Source organism: Corapipo altera, unplaced genomic scaffold (genome assembly GCF_003945725.1).
Source record: "Corapipo altera isolate COAL_440 unplaced genomic scaffold, ASM394572v1 175, whole genome shotgun sequence".
NCBI classification, from domain to species: domain Eukaryota; kingdom Metazoa; phylum Chordata; class Aves; order Passeriformes; family Pipridae; genus Corapipo; species Corapipo altera.
The window spans coordinates 376,889-402,089 of NW_020884942.1; the positions used below are offsets into that span (position 1 = coordinate 376,889).

Genomic DNA, 25,201 nt, shown 5'->3' on the forward strand with positions numbered 1-25,201 from the left:
GCTGGTCTCCTGCCCCTCAGTCTTCATTTTCTAGGAGGGTACAGATCAATGTGAGACACAGAAAACTGCTGTGTATGTCATTTGGCATATTTCTAAATGGCACTGATTTTTATAATCCTACATGCTACACTCTTGTTCAGGGACATCAAAATTTAGTAAGTTGATTATTCTGGGCAAAATGAGCCTATTTCTTCTGTGCTAGAGGCACCTTAGAATGGATGGCAGGGAGGTTAAGCCGTTATTAACCAACACACTCCAGAAGCAAGCACAGTTATAATGCAGGGAGTTCAGTGTACCAGGTTAAACACAGCTGAGATTTCAGGATTCAGTTATTACTCAACATCTTCTACAGCATCTCACTTAGAAGGAGAAATCAACAGTGAAGTCAGATGTTTCTTGGATACAATCCTATATTCTTAGCAAAAACGCAGAAAACATTTTTTCTCCCCCGAAAGCAGGATACCTAAAATAAAATGTCTCTTTGCTTACAGCTCTACAGGTCTTTTCCAGATTGCCCCCATTCCCTCAGGGATCCTCAGGAGTACACTCTTGATGCTATTGCGTCCTTTTTTCCTGCTTCTGTATGACTTTTACTGCTTTTAGGTCTTTGCATGGTGTGGTTTCACTTAGATCTTTTCTGGAAGGAGCAGGCACACGTGTTGTCAGTATGTGATGGGAGGTCATTCCACTTGTCTGACTTCCATAAAGAAAGGGAATGGCTTTATACAACTGACTAAATAGAGTCAGCAGGATGACAACTTTGCAACACAACACATAAAGTTCTCTGCAGAAAAAGCACTAAGGAAATAACTTGGGAGTAGTGTAACAGAAAATAATGGACAAGGGGAAACATAAATAGAAACTAATAAAAAAAAAGGTTGAATAATGTGTGCAAAGGTACACAGAAATTGTACCAAGGGGCCTAGAAAACACAGTAGTCTATCCCATACTAGGGTCCCATGCAGGATCAGAGTATGATGGTAGCCTGCCTTGGAAATTAGTCTTTTATAAATATGTGTCGTGTTCTGCAGTGATAGCAAGGGAGTGTCCCAAATTCCAGCAGCAATGAGGCTGCATTGATGAGTGAATAGAGATTTTGTGCATTTAGTGAAAGCGAAAGAAGGCACAGAGGTTCCTTCCTAACAGTTATGAATTCCCATCTTTCTGAAAAGAAACCTTCTAACCCCAAGCCACATCCACCACACAGCAGGGGGGGCACCTATGTCTGAAATAACCTCACCTCAGCAATGCTGAATGACTGGGCCTCAGCCCTGACCCCCATTCTGCAGGTAACGTGTCTGTGCACTCTGCTGTGCACATGCCTTTGTCCCTCATGAGCCAGAGCTTGGCAGACATCAGCCTGTAATATACTCTTGTAATGCCATCCTGGCTGCTTCCCAAGAGGAAGGATGGAGTGACAGTCAGACCATAATGGGATTGCACAGTGGGGGAGAATGACCTGTCTTCTACCAAGCAGCGTAAGCAGCGCACACTTGGCGTGTGTGAAGGTGTGTAATGACACAGATCCCAGAGCCCCGCCAGTCTGTGTCCCTGGGCAACACCGTGAACTGGCTGGAATGGAATAAGCCTTTCCCTGAGGGACAGAATGCTCAAGAAAACCATGGGAAGCACTTGGAAATCCTTTGCTGGTATGTACTGCTTCTTTAGTTTGCTTTGTTCCCTGCACTGCACCTTTCAGAGTTAACAGACATCAGTGACTTAGAGCTACAAATCTGCTTAGAGAAGGGAAGGAGGTTAGTGTAGGCAGGAGGGCTGCTGAATGAACAGTTTAAATTGCAAATTGTTACATCCAATCCACCTCCCTTCAGAAACCTCAGAGAAATAATAGTTTAACATAAAGTGATGTTTGGCATCTAGGACTTGGTGATACAGAAATGACAAGGCCACTTTGATTTAGCTGGAGAGAAAATGTGAAAGGTAGTGCCATGTGCAAATTAAACCCTTTGATCCTGACATCAATCTCTTAATTAGGAAGCTGTCAGGAAGAGGTAGTTTTGTTAACACATGTCTATCCGGACAGACCTATTGCTTTGAACAACAGCAGGATTAAATTCACTAATGATTATCCAGTTTTAATTTGGTGCATTTCTCAGTGCATTATTCATCACAGAATCATAGAATCCCAGAATGGTTTAGGTGGGAAGGGACCTTAAAGTTCATCTTGTTCCACCCCCTGCCATGAGCAGGGGCACCTTCCACTATCTGAGTTTGCTCTAAGCCCCATCCAACCTGGCCTTAAACACTTCCAGGGATGGGGCAGCCACAGCTTCTCTGGGCAACCTGTGAAAGGGCCTCACTAATGTGCCATTTAATAATGTTTTTGGCTTTATTACTTAAGGTGTGACTTCACAGTCTTCACCTTCAGCAATTTGAATACAAGAAAGTTGACAACAATTAATCAGCATAGACCATGCTACAAATTATCCCCAATTACCACTACAAGTACTCCTGTGCCCTGCACAGTCCCTCCCCAAACTCTGCCTTCAGCAGTACACTGAGCTGCTCACTCCTGGCAAGCTGCTCTCCTGTCTTTCCCTGTTCACACAGCTCAGTGACCCCCCAAACCTGAGCTGCCCCTTTGCACTCACAGTGCCTTCTCCGACAGCCCCTTTAGCAGTCACTTGCTCATCTCACACTAGGTACATGTGCTGTGCAGAGCATCTTGGCTGCTTTCCCTTGCTATGTCAAGTCTCTACTCCTTCAGCTTTTGTTTTCTGGCCCTTGAATATGTCTAGACTGAACTGTGGAAATCAATCTCCCTTCCAATATGTATTTCAGCTGTACAATGAGTCATACTTCTCTTTCAGACTTACCTCAATTTCCCCGTGTTTCTGTCTCATACAGTTTGTATACTGTATTAGGACATAAATCCTGTGCTCCTCTGTGAAATAGCATAGCCATGGTGCCTTGGGCACATGGGTTAACAATGGAGATTATTCTGAGAATGAGATTTTCTGCCCCCAAACAGGCTCCATCTGGAATTTCAGCAGATATGTTTCCTTTGCTGAAGGAGTACGAATGGCACTTTTTTCCCCTGCAGTCTAATTATACAAAACCTTTGGTTTTAGAATGTGCCTTGGTGTATAAAGGTACGTACTTTGATTTATTTGCCAATATTTGTCCTTCACCTAATAAAATCAGACTTGGAATTTTGTTAATCACTACAGCATATAGACTTCTAAAAATTGTATCAGAAATAAGTCTGATAAACAGCTACTTTGAGGCAAAATCTTTGGCTAAGAATGATTGGCACAGTTAGAAACTTGAAGAAAGCTCTCCTTCCTCTCTGCCTTGTGGCTTCCTACCTCTCTCTGAAAGTCTCTGAGCCTGGAAGGGCCTATGTTCTATTTCTGCACCTGTATTTTCATGGCTGCTGTAAAACTTAAATAAAAACTCAGGTAAGGAGACTGATATTAAAACACAAATAATGTGGACAAACACACATTACTCCCAACTATTTATTGCTGTACTTGAGTGCTTACCTCTGATTTGGATGTGGAGCTACAGCAGGAGCCCCAAGAATCTGACACGGGAGCTTCTTGTTGTCTTTCCCATTATACAGTGCAGCCACACTGAACCTAGGAAACAAGAAAATAAGAATTAAGGTATTAGTTATCCTAGCAAATGTTCACATGTCCACAGTTATTGCACATTTTCATTTGCATGTTTAATAATGGGCACACAGACATAACTTTCTTCTGCATAGAGCCCTGCAGGAAGGTGACACAGCTGCATAAAGGTAGATGGAAAAAAATCTCATCCTCACTGTTTGGGCTCATCATTAGGATTGGAATGTGCCTGACTCCTGAGTTCTTGCTTTGGCTGGAGAAACCCCGTATCTGCCTTTCTACAGATATACTACACTTCTGTTTCTTTCCCATACTGGAATTTAACCAAATTTGCAAGATGAACACAGGATTACTGAGATTACATGTGGAGCAATCAGAAAGAGGGAAGCTCTTGACCACACTATCCTATTTTGGAAAGAGAGAAGTGGGCAAATAGGGAGTTAATATGCACCTAGATTCTGGAACACGGTGACAGTGTTTGCTGGGAGGTAAATTAAGACAACAAAAGCAAGATGTGTTGTCCCTTTATGTCAGTGTGTGTATGAATTTCAGTTGTGTCATGAGTTTATTTTGCTCTGAGCTCTAGGTACTGAGCTGTGAAACACAGACCACACCAAACACAGACTGATGGGTGTTTTCTTGCAGAAGAGAGCTATGTAAAACCAAGAGGAGGTTTTGATGATGAGATGAGGGCCTGATTTTCTTCGTACCTAATAGGGTGAGAAAGAACCCCAGGGAAGTCAGTGATGTTGGAGCAGCATAAGACTAGATGCTAAAGGGTTTTCTTCTTGGAGTGCTTTCCAGAAATCTGAAAGGATACAGGCACAGCGGGGAGATTGAAGTTTAAGGTTCATCCAGGCAAGAATTAGCCGTCGTGCTTACTGGAACACCTGACTTGGAAAGGAGGTGTACACCGAGCTGGGAGCAAAGTCCTGTAATAAATAACTGTGCTTCAGTCATTTCCTCCTCTGTGCAGCTGCGAAGTGGCACTTTGTGAGGGATCCCTTAATGGCACTAGTGCCATTTTCACCTTCCTTTTCCTTCTTACTCCAATGCTTATGAAAAAGAGGGACCTAAGCTGCAGAAGCCACACAGTGAAGATTTCTTCTGGAGAGGTAAATTCTCATCCCGTGGGGTTACATTTGGTTTATGGCACTGCATTACTTTGGGGAGAAAAGCAGCAAAGAGAGCCAGGCGTTGCCAGGAAGTGGCCATGCAACCAGGCTGGGGGGAGGTGGGGGTGGCCACTCATGACTTCATTGGAAATAAGCATTTTAAAAGTTGGAACTGTGTATCCTGGGACTATAAGGGATCTCCTCCCCACCTGTTCATCCTTGGCTCTGGAGCCAGCTGTCCCTCTGACGGGACACAGTCTGGCTGTCTCTGTGTCTGCGTGTGCTACCCCCTCTTTGTTCAGGGGCAACAGTTCTGCTCTGTTGCCGTATTCTGGTTTCTGGTGCAGGTGAAGAAGTGCCTGTCAGTTGTGAATCACTGCCCATGGCCCATCTTTAGCCTGTGTTTGCCAAGGGCCATGCTTCTGTACCACCCTGCATTGCTCACAGGAACAAGTCATCACAGTGTTGAAGTTGGTAACGCAGATACAACTCCTGAGTCATGAACAACAACATGAGGACCTTGCCATAAGAACAATCGATTATGAAAGACTGAAGTTCCTTCTAGAGAGAGTGTAGAAAACCAACAGAAAGCCCCTGACCAGCCAGAAAGAACACGTTCATGTTGCATTGCTACATTTTTGTGGATTTTGTGCGACAAAATTGAGAATTGCCTTAGTTACAGACGAGCTCTGGAGGCTGCCTTAGGTCTCACAGGGGAAAGCAATTTTTAATATAGACAGCAGGTGTTGTGTTGGGGGACACAGACTTTGCTGTTTCTCTGGCTTTTGTTATTAATGTGACATTTCACCTCTCTTCTTGTTATTGGAATGCCCGTGTGAAAATTACATTTAAAATTCCTGGTTTAAAATGTGTGTTAGCACTGGACTTCTACATCAGCAGTCTGCCATCTCTTGAAGTTTCTAGTTACTTTTTACTTTGGGATCCCAATACTTTTTGCAATTTTGATAGTTCTCTTACATGAAGTGGTAAATCATCCTGGGCTTGCTTAGAAACCCTGTTCAATCCATGCTACAGTACAGCCACAGATAGGGCACAAAGATCATGGTGCTTGTCAAGCACTTCCTGCTTTCCATCTTGCTACCCCGATAGCCCTCCTTAAGGGTCACAGAATTGTTAGGGTTGGAAAACAGCTTTAAGATCATAAATTCCAACTGTTGACTTGGCACCATCAAAGCATGTCCCCAAGCACCACATCTACACGTCTTCTAAATCCCTCCAGGGATGGTGACTCCACTACTGCCCTGGGCAGCCTGTTCCAATGCTTGAGAACCTTTCCTGTAGAGAAATTTTTCCTAATATCCAATCTAAACCTCCCTTTCCTAATATTCAATCTGAAGACCCACAGCAGTGGGATATACCTGCAGGAGTGCTCCTTCTGTTTAGTCTGAAGAGAAGGTCGTTTATATACCCATCAGTTTTAAATAAGACCATGATTTATGGAAGCTATTTACGCCTCTTCCAAATAACTTAAGTAAAAATAAGTGGGCAGCTAGAGGAATGATAAAATGAGCTCTGATTTTCTCACTGCAATGTTTTAACATTAAAATTCAGTAAAACAAGAGGGAGAAAACAATAGTACCCTGAACTTAACCTTGAGGGGTTTTTAACGGTAATCTTCATTTTTCAAGAGCATGAATTTCCAAAAATAGAGTGGTGACTTGAAACACTTTTCTGATAATTTAGCTGCAAAGTTCTAAACGTCAGCAATTTGTATATCCCCACCATAAAATGAAGATAAATAATAAAATTATTTAAATGATTCAGTCAAAAGAGTAATGAAATATGGGTACCTCTTAAAATATATAGCATCCATATTACATAGGATTGTAAGTAGTTATAAAAATTTTAAACATCAAATTTTAAATCTTTTACATTATAGAAGAAATCCCAAGGCTGTCAGTGAAATTATTGATGAAGTATTCTAATAATTACTAATATTAATGGTACTACAAACTGAGATTTTGCTCATTATCTGTATAGCACAGGTAGAAAATAGATCTTCCAACTAATTTAATTTACAGTTTTCTTGTTTTGTTCAAGTTTTCCAGAGAACCTGCCCAAAACCTAGGAAAGTATAATTTAGAGCCTTAATAAAATAACTTCTCAAAAGGCTAAGAGACAACAAGAAATTTAGTTTTGAGTGTCAAGAGAAAATCAGAACAGGTGTCTCTCTTCATCATGGGGGATGTTCCAAAAGATCATGGACTTGCCTGGAGTCAGTGCCAAAGCTCCTTTTCTGGTCCTGTACTGTCCATTCACCTTGTAAAGTGGTTCTCAAGTGGTTTGCCACCCAACAGGAACACACAGAAGGGATGCAGATGGTTCAATATGTCCTTACTGACCATGGGTTGTAAAACGTGTTGAGATAAAATGCTGTAATAATAATAATAATGTTATCACTGGTAACAGATCTAACGAAAGTAAAAATAGGCTGAATTTTTGGACCATTTCACTCATTGCAAACATTTTTTTCTTATTATTAACTCTGAGCTCACCCTTTTCTCAGGTTGTGCTGTAACAATGGATAGAGGGGAAATCCTTTAGAGGAATGGAGGGAGCAGAATGGATCCCACAGCTGTGAAGAAGTTTGTGAATACTGGGCTGTAGGGACAGGCTGATAACTGAAGTCTGCTGCTCACAGCAGCTACTGAATCACACACTATTTGCACAGGAATCACTCCTGCTGGTAGGAAGAGGGAAAAGGGAAAAATCCCTGTTTGGAACTCTAGAAACATCTAAAGGGAACTTAGCTGTGATTTCTCACACATAGTAAAAGATACACAGCAGCTTTCCCGCTGTAACAAGAGCAGGAGCTGGCAAATCACACCTAGTCCTGGAATCACTCGCAAGATCCAGCTCTGTCTGTGGGACAGAAAGCTGCTTCTGAAGACTTTGATTCCTTGGTTATTCCAAGGATCACAGCCTGGACAGCATCATCCCTTAATTAAAGCACTGCTGTAGATTTCTAACCACGGATGTTTTCACTGTTATGTTCTTGATAGTGAGTTCCTAATTTTATTGTGGTTCCCTGCAGTTCCTTATTTTGCTGTTCATGCCTTGACTGCAACCCCTTCCATTCCAGCTGAGGAAGATGAACTCTAAACCTCAGTTTCTGTATGGTGGTAGGTTCAAGCTGGAGGGTCTGAGGGAACTCAGCCAAAGGGAACTCCATTCTGCATCGAATTACATTGCACTGTGGGGTCTTTTTATTAGTGAGCCAACTCACTGATACTTCAGGCAATAATTGTGCCTGGCATTTGATTGAGGGAATTATTTGGTATGAAAATGTGCACAGTGAAATCTTCAGGGCTGAGAGCATCTCCAGGGTTATGTGGTAGAACACAGACCACCATCCCAGTGCTGCAGGATCTTTGCTTTGGGTAGATGGTGCCATTGTTTCTACACTGGGTGTAGGTTATTACAATCTTTTCTGCTTAACAAAATTATTTTAAGGCATTTTGCTGTTATTTTTTACAAGGAAACCCCTTTTTGTCTGTTCTGGTCAAAGCCCTTTTCTGGCCTAACGTTATGTTCTTGGCACTGCAGGTTGCATACAGTGATCTGAAACATAATGGTGGTTTTCAGAAAGGTAAGTCCTACTCTTCGCTGTGATTGACTGATTAGCCTGAGGCCCAAAGAGGAGAAAATTACCTCAACATCATGGTTCAATCAAAAAGAAAGTAGCAATAATCCATAATCAATAAGGTATAAAATAATTTCAGCCTAGGCCAGGGGAGCAGAGGTGTCTTGACAAACCTGGACATGCTGTCATTGAGCAGGTGACCTCTGTCACAAGGTGTGGCACTGAAACCACACAAATTACTTCTGGAGTTTTATTCAGCACAAATGAGAGCTGTTAGTCTGTAACCTTCTTCATAACCTGGTGCAATGTTTATAGATGCTTTACACTGGTGGTTTGGTTTTAAATGTAAGCCCACAAAGTATTTTGAGAGGAAAAAGAAGTATTTTTTTCATTAAAACGTTGAAACTATGGCAATAAATGCTAGAGTATGTAACAAAAGTTGTATGTGAGGACAGCTAGAAAGCCCATTGAAGATCTGATCCACAACTTTGTTCAGTTTTTATTCTATCTTTCTCTTTGAGTCTGCATTAGTGCCTGGAGCAAGAGGTGGTGTTCCTGAAGGCCTGGAGCAGGGGAGTATAACCAGGATGCTAGAGCAGGTGACATCAAAATGCTGCTAATTTCTAGGAAAGGGCAGCTGTGGTTCACCCCTTCCTCCAGTGACAGCAGAGCAGTTCTTGCTTGCTCTGCAGAGTGGCAGAATGTTGCCAAGCCTTTACAAATATGAAGAGAGGAGCTGGGCTGGATGATGAATGTTGGTGGTTTTTTTTCCTTAAGAGAGATCATGGATGCACTCCATTTCAGCTACAGCAGGAAGAATATGTATCTAAAAGTTCTCACGACAGAGTCCCCTACATTTCCAGACATTTGGGGTTTTGTTTGTTTGTTTTTCTTTTTCCTGGTAAAGTCTATGTTCTCAGGAATCTCTTCTGAAAGAATACCTCACCTAATTGTGAGGTTGCCAAGGGACTCCACCAGCATGCACTGTGCCCTCCACCAGCCTGGTGGAGGTAGTGGAGCTGCATAATTGCTGTCTTTGAAAAAGGTCTTGCCTCATTTCCTGCTGTGAGAGAGCTGGGTTTGATGACTTGTCCAAAGTCATGTTCTAGTTCAGCTGTGGAGCTGGGAGTAGAACCCAGAGGTCTGTGAATGTACTGCCTGCAAGCAGTAAGAACTTAACTAGTTAAACACTGCTAAAGAAATCAAAGTGCTAAAAAAGGAAGACCAAGAAGTGTTTGCCTGTGAGCTACATGGCATCAAGTATGTCACTGGACTTGACAGTAGATTTTTTCTTCCCAGGGTGATCATGTGTGGCTGGACACTCAACCAAACAGTGAATTTAATGTCCCTATTGGGGCAGTTGTGAAGGAATCTGACTCAGGACGGATCTTGCTGGAGGACGATGAAGGCAAGGTGGGCCATGCCATAACCATAGTCATGTAAAAGATGAACATAAAATTTAAAAGTATAAAATACAAAAGAAGGGCCCTTTTGGGTCAGACCAAAGCTCCATCTATCCAGATGGTCTGACTTTGATAATGTTTGGTAGGATATAATGAAAGAAAGAATATAAAAGTAAGGCAAGCATAAGATGATGCCCTGGCATTCCCAGCTACAAGCACTATGAAGATTCAGAGCTTCTTGAAATAGAGGTTATATCTATATAGTTAAGAAAAGGAAATGGACGGGCTCCAATCCCTGAATTTGGTGAAGCTTTAGGTGAAAGCATGATCCCACTGAAATCAGTTAATCCCTACCACATACAGTGTTGTAGCTGTGATGACCTGACAGAGCTGCACTGTGAACAGTGTTAAATTTGGTGATGTTCAGAACCCACCTGAATGGCTTCATTTAGTGTTTTAAATCATCCAGTCCCGGGGAGCAGCAGACCAGTTAATTCCTGTAGGTCAGACACCTGTTTGTTAGAACATGCTTGTTTTGATCATGGATTGCACTGTGGTCTAAGGCAGAGCTCTCCTGTCCTTGCCTCTGAGCTGCAGCATCATGCATTAAAGGCAGTGCCTTGGCTTTTCCAGGAACACTGGATCACGGCTCGGAACATGCACATGGTGCGTCTGATGCACCCCTCCTCTGTCCAGGGGGTGGAGGACATGATCCGCCTTGGGGATCTCCACGAAGCTGGCATGGTGCACAACCTCTTCATCCGACACCAGGAGCACAAAATCTATGTGAGTGCCACAGTCACCAGGCCAGGTTGCTTTGAGGAGTGACCTCCGTGTCACACTTAGTGGGTGACCTGAGCAGCCTGCAAGCCATTCACACAGGCAGCCCTCTCAGTCCTTTACTGATCAAGGGTGCCAAGGAGACACAACACAGTTTTTCTCTTCTTTCATTTGAGTACTTTGGCTGTGAAGAAGAGAGCTAAGAGCAGACTCTGCAGTCACAACTCTGTGCACAGGTAGTGACCCTGCTGACTTTCTCCTCGAGTGATCATTTCCACCAGTCACTGGCAGTGAGCTAAATCCAGCCTGTGTTACAGCTTAGTGCTGCTCTTACCTGCAGGATCAGTCCAACTAGTACACAGTGACATGACTGTCCTCCAGTCCAAGCCAACACTGACTTGATTTTGATTAATTAAATAGATAAGAACAAATCCAGATATTTTGCCTGTTACAAGTTTTATCTGTGACTGAGCAATCTGGCATTTTTATTTTCTTTGTTTCTTAGTTTCCAATTTGTAATATGATAATTAATATTCAGTTTTTTCCATGCTTTACCTCCCATGTTATATACACTACAGGAGAGAAGCTGCCTCTTACAAGATAGTTGTGGTGATGTTTAGAGTAAACAAGGACTGATTTTATAGATGCTGCAGCTATAACTACCAAGGTGTATGTATAGACCTGTTGTATTTGACTCTAGCAGTCTGCAGTTGTCTTATGTAGTTCTTGAACAATAATATTGCCTTGCATCTCCACAGCCTTCAACAGGATCCTTTGTTTCATTAGTGGTGCTGTTTAAAAATGTTACTAAATCCGTGTGTATATATAGCAGAAGTATAACTTCGCCCATTAGCAAAGTTCAGCTACATCTACACTAGAATACAAAAGCAGCTTAACAAAACATTGCCAAACAGCTTATGATAACACAAAAATGCCAGATCAAGTTGGACTTCCATGCACTTCAGCTTGAGACAGAGCCCCAAGGTGTGGTTTGGCAAGGAGATTACACCCAGCATTCTTCCTTGGGCAAAACCCTCCATATCCTAAAACTGTAACAGCAACATCTAGTGAGGAACTCGGCTCTCAGCTTCACCTAGTGTTGCTGTGATCTCCCAGGCTTCCCTCCTGCCTCTGTTGAGATTTATACAGCAAGTGGCTTTGTTGTATTCTTGTTTGCAGGTTTGCTGCCAGCAGTAACACTCACAACTGTTTTGCAGACTTACACGGGATCGATCCTGGTAGCAGTGAATCCATACCAGCTGCTGCCCCTCTACACAGTGGATCAGATCAGGCTGTACTGTAACAAGAGGATTGGAGAGCTACCACCTCATGTCTTTGCCATTGCAGACAACTGTTACTTCAATATGAAGAGGAACAGGAGAGACCAGTGCTGTGTGATCAGGTGACTGGACTGAGAGGACAAATAGCAGAAACCAAGTCTGGCATGGTTTTGGGGAACCTTTGTGGAGACAGCAGACTTTCCAAATGGAAGGGCACAGATAAGACTATAGACAAGAGGAAGGAAATATTTCTCCCTTGCTTCTTCATGTTCTGTTTAGGCTGCAAAAGAGACCTCTGAAGTCCACTGTTTTCCCCCAGAATCTTTAAATGTGGCTGTACATTCTGCATAAACTATGACCCTATGTGATGTAGGGCTATCTTTTACCTTGGAGGCATGATATTTATGTTACATGTAGTTCCTGAGAACAGACATTTCCTGGAGAGAAATAACCTCTGCTAACCTGAAGATGGAGGGAAGCTTGCTTTCATCCTATAAACAATCCATTTTCTGTTTGTCATCAATGTGAAGAACTAGATAGTCTCACTTCAGTAATATCTGATTATAGCTGAGGCAACTCAGTCCATGTGCTAAGACTAGCATTCACAATCTAGTAATGCAACAAAAAAGAAAAGCAAGTGGTCATTTAATTTGCACAGGTACAGAATGTCTTCCATGGATTTGCTTGGTTTTAATTAGTGGGAGAATTTAGTTCTCAGCCTAAGTCTAAAAAACAACTTAAATTTGAGCAGATAAGATGGTGAAAGACTAGAATTTTCTAGCCCTCTATGAAAGAAAGCCTGATCTGCCATTCACAGGGTAAATTTAAGTGAGTTACTTTTTTTTTCACTTGGTCTGCCATTTTGCCACCCTATCCAAAAAAAGAAAGGAAACCTGTAATGATCTTGTTTCTTAATTGCAGTGGAGAATCTGGAGCTGGGAAAACTGAAAGCACAAAGCTAATACTGCAGTTTTTGGCAGCTGTCAGTGGCCAGCATTCCTGGATAGAGCAGCAAATCCTAGAGGCCAACCCCATTCTGGAAGGTGGGTTATTTAGCAAACATGCCGGGTTTACCACATTGATCTCAGGATTAAAAAAATCAGAAACAGATCTTTGAACTATTGTATCTGCATAACTGCTAAACCCCCTGAAAACAGTGGTGATGCACAGTGGATGTTCTCTGTACTTTCCTGCCATGTCTCTGTGAAGCCCACAGCAGCTTCCACGGAGTGGGAGGAGGTGCCACTGCAGTGTAACCCTGAACTGCTGGGACCACAAGAGTCCTTGGGAATGCAGAGCCCAGGGCAAAGCCCCCTGGTGTAGCATTCACCTTAGACAGTGGCAAAGTGACATGGATGTATCTGTAGGGGAGCTCCCCAAGACACTCATCTTTCTCTGTTCAGGGATCAAATGTGCTCCCAATAAATCCTCCTGGAGGTGTTCAGACTCTCTTGTCTGGCCAGATACAGACCACATTTGTATAACTGGAATGTGTCTTTTAGGACCCAATTATCTGGATGCACAGTATGCCTGCCTCTCTCCTCAGGAGGCAGCCTGAGACCAGACGTTCTCCAGTGCTTGCCAGCACTGTCTTTTGGAACACAACGTGTAAAACACCAGCAGTAAAACAGAAGGGCATAAAAAACAGACGATGTTCATTAACTGTAATAATCCAGATACTTTCTCTGTCCCTTGCCCATCAGCTTTTGGAAATGCCAAGACAATTCGAAATGACAACTCAAGCCGCTTTGGGAAATACATTGACATTCACTTCAACAAAAATGGTGTGATAGAAGGAGCCCGGATAGAACAGTTTCTTCTGGAGAAGTCCCGGGTCTGCCGGCAGGTGAGGGCACTGGCAGGTCTGCATTCTGCCTCCTCCTGTGTTACAAGGCTGTCCACTGGCCTATTTTGTTGGTTTTTTAGGCTCCAGAGGAGAGGAACTATCACATCTTCTACTGCATGCTAATGGGGATGAATACAGAGCAGAAAAAGATGCTGAATCTGGGCACTGCTTCAGAGTACACATATCTCACTATGGTAATAGCCTCTGCTTTCTTCTTTGTTTATCCCTCTGCCATTTGCTTCTCCCAGTGAGCAATTACAATCAGTAGGAGCTGCAGGTGGTAATTAGCAAATATGAACAGTCCTTTCCTCAGAATACCAGGAGCAATAACACCAAAAGTGCTGTGAGCCTCAGTTTCAGAGACTTATTGTATTGTTCACCAGTGGGAAGCAGCTTGAGGCAAGTCAAAGCTTTCTATCAAAGTCAGACTTAAGAAACATAAAGGACATATTAAAGCAGGTGGAAAACATCCCCCGCTTTCCCAGGCACTCAGATTTCAGAGGAATGCAAGGGATCTCATTCCAGGGAGAACAGCAATCACATATGTGTACCTTAGAGGAAAATGAATAAGCAGAATCCTAGTCCTTATATCTAATAAATCTTATATACACAATGCAGGCAGCTGGCATTCAATATAACCTCCCACAACTGGTGTTAATGTCCCTGTCTGGGTTTATGATGCCATTGTGGTAGCAGTGGAATGTTCATAGGTGAGATTTCTGAAAATAGCTAGTTGTTTGGTTTAGGACATGAAAGCCATAATGAAAATTCTGTTCTTTAGCCTGCATAGATACCTCATATTAAACATGTCAGTTGGTTTGATTTGGGCTGTTCTACAGCTGTGGAAAAAATGGGGCTTAGTCCTGCCTCTACTGAAGTTAGTGGGAGCTAGGCATCTAGTTTCAGAGGAAATCAAATCAAGGCTCTAATCCCTTTCTGAAGTTTAAAAAGAAAAACATTTAAGTTGCTGGAGATTTTTTCAAATGTAATGTTTTCAAAATAGCAGTGATCTTGCAGCAAAAGCTGACAAGTACAATTAGTGCAATTCACCCATTGTTCATTCCATAAAAAAGGCCCCTGGGTCAGCAGTAGGGCAGTATGATACAGAGATAGGAGGACTGGATTAAAGGAGAACATATCCATGGTTTTGTTAAGGTCAGCTGTTGGCACAAGCTGGCATGTCTAGATGCTGTAGATTGAAATGTCTAGGAATATTTCACTTTTGTAATCATTCCACTATATTGTCAGAAATAGCAAGGACAAAAAAGGCGTTTCCTCATCTCCATTAGGTCTGAAAACAGTTTCTATCAGGAGCAGCATCCTGGGACCAGGCTTTGATGAAGGTTCTTCTGATGCTGCCTTGAATGCTTCCATTTGCCTTCCACTAGAACCTAATATTTTTATTTTGAGATTTGCCTTCTAGTACTGATCCAATCCTACTTGTTTTGATTTGGGATAAGGGCTCTTAATTGTCCATTGACAAGACAGAGGGAGGAAACCAAAAAATCTGGCATGGCCCTGTAAATGTAGGTAACCTTGTCAAAGCTTCCTGTCCTTCTGTGCTCCAGAGCAGCCTTCCCTTCAGCTTGTCCTTTTGGCTTCCCCGGAATTCTGTTTAGCCCTAGAGAAATACATTACTGAGCCCTCTGCTAATGGGTTCTTTAGAGTAAAGATGAAGGAAGAAACAGCCATGGGAAGAGGATTTAGAATATCTAAACAGGTTTTTACCTTGCGTCTTGTGGCAAGTGACTCACAGGATATCCACACTGTGTACAAAGGTTTGTCAGCCTGCAGGTCCCTTCTTCCTTGTATGGGTACCAGGAGGATTTTCCTCACCTGTGGGTGTGGTGCCTTGCAGGGCAACTGCATGTCCTGTGACAGCCGGAATGACGCGAAGGATTATGCCCACATCCGCTCGGCCATGAAGATCCTCATGTTCTCAGATTCTGAGCACTGGGACATCAGCAAGCTGCTGGCTGCCATCCTGCACCTGGGGAATGTAGAGTTCCAAGGTAAACTCAGCACTGTCTGTGCTTGCCTTTCCTCAGACTCCATGGTAAAGGTACTTCCACTCGGTGCTTCCTGCTTCCATCTGTACAGATTAGGTTGTGCTGCTCCGCCGTGTATTAACAGGTCAACAGAGTTGGAAGGACGGGCAGATAAGCACCATAAAATTCTGAGCTGTGACTCCACTGCCTGGTGTTTTGAAAAACAACATCTTATTGTTATTTTGTCACTCCATCAGGTTTCCATGGTTGTAAATAGGCCCTTACCACACAAACTGAAACAACAGAAAGTATAATGCCGTGTTACATTTGCTGATTGTTGTGCTAGGCAAGCCAGAGGACATAGGAGCAGCTGAGTGGTGTTTGCTGTGGAGATAACAGCAGTCATCCTCCTGGCTGAGTCAGGTGAACACTCACCTGCACAGGTGCACTTTTGGTATGGACAGGCACAGTGTGACACCCACCAGTGGGATGCCAGAATCTCTCACATTTTAGAAAAGAGCTCCTCACTTTGTGATACAGAGGGCCTGATGCACTGGTGCCATTTGGATTCTTTGGAGTAAGGCTGGCTGCTAAAATTAGGGCGTTCCTTCATTCCCCTTTGTTGTCCAAACTCCCTACAAGCAGATAGACAAAAAATATTTTCAGAAACACATTTTCTGGAGTCAAATATCACTTCCCCAGACCCTCAATAGCTACTATTTTAAATTAATAACCTTGTCAGTTTGGCTGCTGTTTTTAGCCTGATGTTCTGGAGTTGTGAGAGCCCCGTAGATCCCAGGATCCCTGGGTGAAATCCTTGGTAAAATCATCAAACCTGGGAGTTTCAAAAGAGAACTAGGTGCCTTGCCACATTCCCAGAGCTACGGGATCACAGAAATGCAACTGCATGAACAGCACAGGCCGCTAATGTAGCAGAAATGGTTCCCTCCCAGACCAACTGTGTCCTCTTTGCAGCGGCCGTGTACGACAACCTGGACTGCTCCGATGTGATGGACTCTCCACACTTCTCAATCGCCACCAAGCTGCTCGAGGTAACGCGCTCTCATCTCCTCCTGCTAGTTCCTCCTTCACCCTTGTTCCCTGAGCACGCTGACAGAGCATGTCTCTGGGGTGTCTGTGCAGGGATGCACATCCAACAGGCATATCCCCTTCTTCCTGCTGAGACTCCAGTCATGCTGCTGCAGATGTCTCTCTGGGCGGGGAGATATTTAACTGGGACAGCAAACTGCCAGTGAATGCTGCTAGACATGCAGTTTGTCCCAGCCCTCTTCCTGATACACACTTTGCTGGATCTCCTTTATTCACCTGGAATGACCAGGTTGCCATGACTGTTCCTGCAGGTGGACTCCAGTGAACTCCAGAACAGCCTCACAAACCTGTCCATCATTGTCCGAGGAGAAAGTGTGTCTAGGCCTCTGAACGTGGCTCAAGCTGCCGACGGCAGGGATGCCTTTGTGAAGGTACTGGTGCTTACAGCTTCCATGTTTGAAGACTGAGGATGCTTTCAGAGCTCTCTGTCTTCCTGGCTGAGGAGTCTGATGTGACATTCAGCCAGAGGGCTCCGGGCCCTCGTGGTTCTCAGGCACAGTTTCACAGCAGCACAATAACAAGCAGTAAGCTATGTCCAAAGACTCTAATGATGGGCTCTAATTCCTCTTGCATTTTTTTTCTCAGGGGATATATGGACGGATTTTCCTGTGGATAGTGAACAAGATCAACTCAGCCATTTTCAACCCATCTTCTGAGAAGCATAAGGACAGACGTCAGTCCATTGGGCTGTTGGACATTTTTGGGTTTGAAAACTTCAGCAACAACAGGTAGGAGACTCTAGATGAGAAGCTGAAAAGCAGCTGATGTAAAGGGAAAGAATGAAAAAACCAGACAGACACATGCTTTTTCATCATCATCCTAATTCTCAGAAAAGCAGTGACATTTCCATTACTGGATTTTCCCAATTATGATCATGCACAGATTCCATTTTTCTTCAGTCTTGGTCATATTTCTGCCTCCTTTCCCGCCTTCATTTTAGTGCATCCATTACACAACTATTCCAAAACCTCAGGAATTTTCTCAGAGGAGATGGCTGTGAAGTTGCTATGAGCAAACAGCCACTATGTGAGGATGTAGTATGTCCCTGTGTCTGTGTACCAAACTTTCCTGTTCCATTGCATTTTACAATGTCTCTTGGGATACATTTGGCATATAGTACATTTCAGCTCATGCTTACATCTTCCTCAATGTTCTCCCATCCTTTTTTTTTTTTTTTGGCTGCTGCATTTCTCCACTCTTAAGGACAGGACAGCAAAGTCCCTGGTCAGTATACATTGTACCACTGCTGCCTCTTCCACTGGTGGTTCCAGTCCCAAAGCACCATTTCTGTTTGCCATTCTCTCTGGGGCCAGCAGCTCTCTGAGCTACCATATCATCAGTCCTTCACAAACCATCAGCACACTCTGCAGTCTTTTTTCAATCCATTTCAACTGATGCCTCTTGCCTTCAACAAGATAATATTCCTCACTGACTTTTGGAGCAGGATCTAGGATCAGTTTGGTCTGTCTTCTTTCGTGTTCTCTCCTGTTATTTTATGCTGTTCCCAAAGGCTGCAGTCCACATGGGGCCTCACTGTGGTGAGCACTCCACAAGCACACACAGTGTGCCACAGCAGTTACCAGGTAACACTCAGGTGCAGCATAAAGGAGTAACTAACCAAAGAATTGGTAGTGCCAGTGGGAGCAGAAACATGTCACACGCTCATGCAGTCAAGAGATTTTCACAGTTATACGTTGCCCTTTATCTCTGGAGTTTCTTGAAACACGTAAGAGATCTTTCCTTGCCTACTCAGCAACACTCAATCACCAGTTGGCTCACTGCTGCTGATCTTTACCACGGCAGAAAATGCCTCTCTCGTGTTGCTAAGATTGGCAACATGCAGTGATGGTGTCACCAGCCCTGTGGAATTTAGCAGTAGTATCTCTGGATATGTATTTAATACAAAGAATAAACAAATAACAGAGAGCAGTGCAGCACTGGCCAAGGATGACCATGGGCTCTCCTCTTGTCCTTCCTCAGCTTTGAGCAGCTCTGCATTAACATTGCAAATGAGCACCTTCAGCAGTTCTTCGTGCACCATGTCTTCAAGCTGGAGCAGGAGGAATACCTTGCAGAGCACATTGCCTGGAACAACATCGACTTCACTGACAACCGCCAGGCTCTGGAAGTCATTGCACTCAAGCCCATGAACATCATCTCCCTCATTGATGAAGAGAGCAGGTTCCCAAAGGTAAATTTCTGGTTTCACTCGTAATGCCTGGCTTTGCACACAGCTTCACAGGTAGCACTTGGTTTTACACATACAAAAGTGCAAAGGTGGCTTTTGGACACATTAGGAGAGGCAATGTGTTCTCCCCATAGATGTTTCTTTTAAATTAGCTCACTATACAACTGCTTTGCTCTGTTGGAATTTGCTCTTCCTGGTACCTCACTGTTGAAACTCTTACAGCTATTCCAGACAAAGAAGGAAGGAGTCCAGATCATTTTACAAGGGCTTCTTAGGAAATCTTTGAAATTGTTTGTTGTTTGAGTACTGTTCTGCTCTTGGTCTGGGCTGCAGCTTGCTCTTTCTTCTCCTGATTGACAAACCTAATTGAGGGAATGTTACCATTGTGAGGAACTGAAGGGGAACTACAGGCCTGTCAGCCTGACCTTGGTGCTGGGGAAGGTCATGAATACATCATTTTGAGCACCACCACAGAGCACATACAGAATAACAAGGTGACCAGGCCCAGTCAGCAGTCAGCATGGGTCCTGTTTGACTAACCTGATCTCCTTCTATGACAAGGTGACCTGCTTAGTGGATGAGTGGGAGTCTGTGGCTGTTGTCTACCACGATTCTGTGATTCTGTGAAATGTTATTCTGCAAAGACCAGGCATCTCAAACAGAAGAGCAGAGGTTAAAGTAGCATCTGATCTCAGACATCCCTGCAAAGAATTTTCAGCCTCCAGAGCATAGTGAGGCTAAGCAGGATTGCTAGTGCAGGAATCAGATGGCAATGGGGTTGTCCAGAAAAGCCAGCCCTGCCTCAGCTCATCTGTGTCCTTCAGGTAACAGTTTGAGAGGATCACATACAGGCACACAGCTTTCCCCTTTCTTCCCTAAGAAGAGGGTGGTCCCACAGTCAGGACGAGAAGGCACCTCTTCTATGACTCCCAGAGCACATGAATTCTGAGAGCACAGCCCTCACTGCCCCTAGAAGGGCCAGTGCACACAGTGCACAGTGTGAGTGCCTCACATGCACCACGAGGGGATGACATTGTGATGGCACCCCTTGAAGAGAAGCACCCAGCTGACTGCCTTGCCTCTGGAACTCACAATCTGGGCATGCTGACTGGTATCTGCTCGGGGAATCTTCCAGGGATCTCTGAGTCCTGCACCAGCTGTGGAGTGAAAGAACTGTGCCTGCCCAGGAGAAGGAGCAGGCACCCCTTAGAGTGTCCTGGACAGGATGGAGTGAGAATGTCTGGTGGGGGGCTCTGCTTGTGAGGTCCAAAGATCTGAGGAATTCTCAGTGCACCTGGTGATGTCAGTAGTGTTATGGGGGCTTGTGTACAGCCCTAGAACACCAGGCCTACCAGGCCTTAGGCTCTGATGGTGTGTTCTGTCATGGTACTTGAGAGAGAGGTCTGTGTAAAAGGGAAGATACTTTTGGCACTGCCTTCCTCCAGATCTGCTACACAAATAAGGGCAGAATTTGAGCTTTTGCTATCTCTGATCACCACTTCTGTTTGTTTGCTGAGCACAGGCCAGTGCTGGGGACAATCTGATAACTGTCTGGTTTTGCCTGTATTTGTTTCTAGGGCACAGATGCCACCATGCTTGTTAAAATCAATTCCCTCCATGGCAAAAGTAAAGTCTACATCCCACCTAAGAGTGTTCATGACACCAAGTTTGGCATCAACCACTTTGCTGGGGTTGTCTTTTATGAATCAAAAGGTGAGTCTTTGCTGGATACAGAGGGTGAAGAGAAGGGCAGGATGTGCCCTGGGTATGTGGCTGTTCAGGGTAGTGTTGATCTGAAGCTGATCAGGAGGCCAAGAGAATTACTCTAAACCAATCTGCAAGTTACTGTAAATGAGTTGGATTTTAGGCAGACAGAGTGGTGCTAGAGCCATCAGGCTGCAGATGTGATAATTTTGTTTCCATCCTATAGATTTCCTGGAGAAAAATCGTGACACCCTGAGTGCTAACGTAATGCAAGTGGTCCATTCCTCCAAAAACAAATTCCTGAGAGAGATTTTCCAGGTGGAAACGACCCCACCTACTCTGGGACGTGGGACCATCCGGCATCTTGGAGCTGACCAGATCTACAAGGTTGGCTTACTGGCACTGGCTTATAGCTGTTCTTGACCTCCTCGTTTTTTGGGGTTTTTTTCTCACTGTCTCTGCAAATTCCTCTCCCTTTCATTCAATTTGTTTCTGCAAAGGAAGCTGCAAGAAAGTCAAGGTCTGGTGTTTGTGCTGTAAACAAGTGCACTGTCAGCCCTGTCGCCCAGATCTGCATCCCTGGACATCTGTGCAGCCATGCCTGCAGGCTGCCCCACATCCCTGAGTCGTGGGACCTCCCCCACATGCTGGCATCAGCTGGATGGGTTTGGTCTGCATCTGCCTGGGCGTCCATCCAGCATCCACATTGCTCAGAGGGGTGTAAATTACGAGGGGGTTCAAAACGTTCATTGGAATGGACAAGGCACCAACCAGAGACCCCTCAGCAAAGCCAGCACAGCAGGGAAACTGCTGCTGTGCTGCACAGGCAGCCAGTCTGCTGGGACCAGAACACCAAAGAGTCTCACTGGACAGTGGGTCCTGGCCCAACAGAGCAAAGAGCTGTCTCCTTCTCCTAGTGACACCTGTAGAGACAGTCTCACTGCCCTGCATACTGCTGCAATTTTAGCTCTCCCTTCTTGCCCAGAGGCTTTATGACAAAGTTCATGATGGCTCATTGTCACAGGCCCATCTGTGCCTGCTGGTGGAGGGAGCCTTGTCTGTGCTTAGTGAAAATGAGGGTGTAAAGTGTAGTGGACTGGAAACAGCATTGGGGCAGAGTTTGGGTTCTTTGTGCTGCTCCAACTTTCACAAACTGTGATTTCTGAGCATTTAACAATGTAGTGTCGTCAGTGTGTAAAGGTACTTTTGCTTTTACTGTTTACATCATTGAGTTTTTCTTTCAGGACACAGAACAGCTTGCTACCTTACCTCTTATCTGTCTATTCTCCTGGCACTGTTTTCTGATCCTGTTCTTTCTTCCTCTGTCTTTGTCCCAGTGTGGTTTTCTGCTGTCCAGAACACCTGGCCATGGACAGGTAAACATCCTGGGGGCAAAGAACATCAGAAGTGGTACAAGCAGCAACAGAGAACTGGCTTAGCATCTCTTAAATGCTATGCATACCTTCAGATTAAATATCAGGTCTATCTACATTGCTCTAATGGTTTTGTTCCTATAAATAAGTCTGCTTTATTGAAAAAAAAAAGCACAGCAGCATGTCAAGAAAGGAGATACTAAATGGGGGCTACCCATTCCAAAATGCATAGAAATTAGCTGAAATACCCCTATTAATTTTCAAATAGGTGGGGCTACCATTGGGAAGCTTAAGAAGCGGGCTACAGAAAAGAATAATGAACTAAGGGCCAGAAAACACTTTTTTGTCCTGAGGTCCCACAGTTCCTCTCCTGACACAGCAGGGCAGAAAAGTCACCATTAAGCCAAAAGCCAACAACAAATTCAGCTTTAACAATGTTCTGTGTGTGAGATCATGAGGGCATGGGCTTCAGCCTTTTGTGGCCTTGCCACTGAGGGTGCAGCAGAAAGGCCTCTAAGGTCTGGGAGTGAAAATCGTTTTAACTCTTACACAGCTTAAATATACATATTTATGCTGTTAGCATACCTACTTCAGATGCTTGTTAGCCCTAAGATGCATCAGAGCTGCGACAAGACATTCCCAGGAGCTGTTTTCCAAAGACATGAGTCTTTGATCACTGGAGGGCAGCCTTGCCCTGCAACTAAAGCAGAGGGTGGCAATTTGAGTGTTCAAAAAGGCACTTCAGATGTAAGAACAGAGCAGAATGAAGTACTCTAAAGACCAGGGAAGTGAGAGGAGCCACTGAACTTTAAATTATGTACTTGGAAAAAAATAAAAAAAACCCCACAAGCCACTAACCCCTCCCCAAACGAGCAAACCAGCTGTGTTGTGCTGCAATAATTAGCTCCATGCCTGTATGTGAAAGGCCACTGGAGCCCTTCTGTTACTTGGAATTTGTACTGGTGTTACTGCAATTTAATGTGCCCACACTGAGAGACAGAAGCTTGAGCCTAATGTGATGATTTGTGTGAAAAAGGCATAGGTAGAACTCTGCTGTCAGAGAAGCTGGGGAAGTCTGGAGTGGCTCTCACCTTACTCCAGTAAAAGTTTACCTTCTCCCTGCTTACTGTAATATTAATGAGCAAGGTGATCAGTCATCCTAATCCTTAAGAAACAGGCTGTTCTGGGTCTTTATCATTCTTATCTATGATGGCACAAAATGTCTGGCCTGGAGGTTAGTACTGCTTTGGGAGGGGCTGTTTCTCACAAAGCTTTCAGGCACACACCCAGGAATCACACTTGGCACCCAGGCCCTACACTAAACACAGACTTGGTTGGAAGAGACAGGCGAATGTGGGCTCCTGTAGGTGGAATTTCTTCTACCACAGCCACCATCATTGCTAGAACTTAGTGCCCAAGTAGGTGACAGCACTTAATGGGGTTTCTTTGCAAGAATAAACCAAAATTAATAAGCTGAAAATGACCAATTTAATCCCCATGTAGGTAAATAATTTTTTTCTGAGAGTTGTGTGATACTGCTACGCTGTACAAAAATACAAAGTTTTATTAACTGGCCTCTGACAGTGAATGATGTAGTAGTCAGCACGTGCTTACTCTTCCCAGGGCTTGGATACCACCAAGCGGCTCTCTACCCTGGGAGGACAGTTCAAGCAATCCCTGGAAAAACTAATGAAAATCCTGGAGCAGTGCCAGCCATACTTCATCCGCTGCATCAAGCCTAACGACTACAAGAAACCACTGGTAATGTTCTAACAATATGAGCTCTTGTCTTCAGTAAAGTTTTTAATCAGAAAAAGCTGTCAGTTGCTGTGTAGCACTTTATAGCTGTACTTGGCTGCAGCCAAGAAGAGCTGGAGTACAGGCTATTCCTGCAATTAAGACAGCAGGAGGATATAACATTGTTAATGTACAAACACATCTCAAAAAATACATCCTACAGTAATGGTTGGCAAAACAGCACATACATGTATTCCTGAGCAGAGTTATATAGTTATATTTTCTGCAAAGTGAAAGACAAAACGGGAGAGTTTGTAGCCCCTCAGCAAGGGGACAAAAAAACCCATCAGGATCCCACAATGCCCTTACTGTGAAATAGGCTGAGAGAGAATAGGAGAGCTGTTGGAGTTTGTGAGAGGGGTGGTGTGGCTTAGTCTGACACTACGGGAGAGGAGGAATCAGTTTGTCATTAAGACACTTGTCTGGAACTCAGGAGACCTCGATCCAGTTTTACACTTAAACTTGGAATGGTGTTGGTCAAGTGAATATTTTTGAAGTACCGCCTGTGGCTTAGTGAGCCTGTTAGAAACAAGCAGCACACCTGCTAAGCTTTGCATGGTATGCCCAAAGGGCCTAAGTTGCTACTGCAGTTGTTCACACCTGCTAATGATATGAACAATTCACTGTTCATCTGGAATTGTGGTTCTGGAATTGAAAATGGTTACTAAAGCCACAGTGAAGTTAACAGGCTGTATCTTCTGCTCACATACACAGAATTGAGGGTAAAAATAACTGGGGTAACTCGTTTATGCCCGTAATGAATTAATTCAGTGCAATTAAAAAAAGCATAGTCGGCCATTTTGCAGGCCCTCTGAGGCTGAAGGTTAATAGATGTGTTCTGAGGGATGCTGGATGTGAACCTTCTTTCAGTGCTAAGTCTCCTCCTCGTGTGCTTTCCCCTTCAGTTGTTCGACCGGGAGCTGTGTATCAAACAGCTGCGATATTCGGGGATGATGGAGACCATTCAAATCAGGAAAGCTGGGTACCCAATTCGCTACACCTTTGAGGAGTTCTTTGAGAGATACAGGGTTCTCTTGCCATGGTCTCTTCGACAGCAGGTGTGTAAGCAAAAACCTGGTTTGAGGCTAATTTAACTTTTCCTTATGAGGCTTTAGTCTTTTCCACGGTAGAAAGTTCTTGGATTACTGCTGGCACAGTTGAGAGAGATGTCATCGCTGCCATCATGGAACTGTCACCACAGTAATTACAGCTAAATGCTTACTCACTTGGGCCTTAGCTGAAAATGCACAGCTGTTTTTAGGTCCAGCTGTCATTGGCCTGCTCCATACAGACATCCCAGGCAGGATGTGCCTTCAGATGTTTCTTTTCTGTAATCACATACTTCTCAGGTCTCTGACATCCTCCTCACACTTGAACTCTGGAATGTTTGGCCATGCAGTCGTGTTCCTCCTTTTCCTGACCA

General features: G+C 44.1%; 1 protein-coding gene and 1 long non-coding RNA gene across 6 annotated transcripts in view; one reads left to right on the forward strand and one right to left on the reverse strand.

Moving 5' to 3' along the window:
- The first annotated feature begins 3,638 nt into the window (after positions 1-3,638).
- MYO7B (myosin VIIB) overlaps positions 3,639-25,201 on the forward strand; it is a 52,977-nt gene continuing 31,414 nt past the window's right edge. For 2 of the 4 annotated variants that reach the window (XM_027661968.1, XM_027661970.1), the window contains exons 1-17: positions 3,640-4,705; positions 8,273-8,315; positions 9,609-9,722; positions 10,346-10,498; positions 11,710-11,894; positions 12,694-12,815; positions 13,476-13,618; positions 13,699-13,812; positions 15,477-15,630; positions 16,582-16,658; positions 16,968-17,087; positions 17,302-17,444; positions 18,697-18,907; positions 20,482-20,617; positions 20,835-20,995; positions 23,605-23,742; positions 24,684-24,836. In XM_027661968.1, the coding sequence (XP_027517769.1) occupies positions 8,298-8,315; positions 9,609-9,722; positions 10,346-10,498; positions 11,710-11,894; positions 12,694-12,815; positions 13,476-13,618; positions 13,699-13,812; positions 15,477-15,630; positions 16,582-16,658; positions 16,968-17,087; positions 17,302-17,444; positions 18,697-18,907; positions 20,482-20,617; positions 20,835-20,995; positions 23,605-23,742; positions 24,684-24,836 (2,142 nt within the window). In that variant the 5' untranslated portion in view covers positions 3,640-4,705; positions 8,273-8,297. Of the gene's footprint in view, positions 4,706-8,272; positions 8,316-9,608; positions 9,723-10,345; positions 10,499-11,709; positions 11,895-12,693; positions 12,816-13,475; positions 13,619-13,698; positions 13,813-15,476; positions 15,631-16,581; positions 16,659-16,967; positions 17,088-17,301; positions 17,445-18,696; positions 18,908-20,481; positions 20,618-20,834; positions 20,996-21,945; positions 21,985-23,604; positions 23,743-24,683; positions 24,837-25,201 lie in introns of all 4 variants that reach the window. The other 2 variants (XM_027661972.1, XM_027661971.1) reach the window with 2 other exon arrangements.
- LOC113955939 lies at positions 6,942-24,776 on the reverse strand. 2 transcript variants are annotated; one of them, XR_003530702.1, is made up of 6 exons: positions 24,639-24,776; positions 22,567-22,681; positions 21,878-21,993; positions 16,042-16,241; positions 15,455-15,608; positions 6,942-7,099 (listed from the first exon to the last, which is right to left on the reverse strand). It is a non-coding gene; the product is annotated as an uncharacterized LOC113955939 (long non-coding RNA). The 2 variants fall into 2 exon arrangements; XR_003530701.1 differs by lacking the exon at positions 6,942-7,099 and having other exon boundaries at positions 15,407-15,608; positions 24,639-24,773.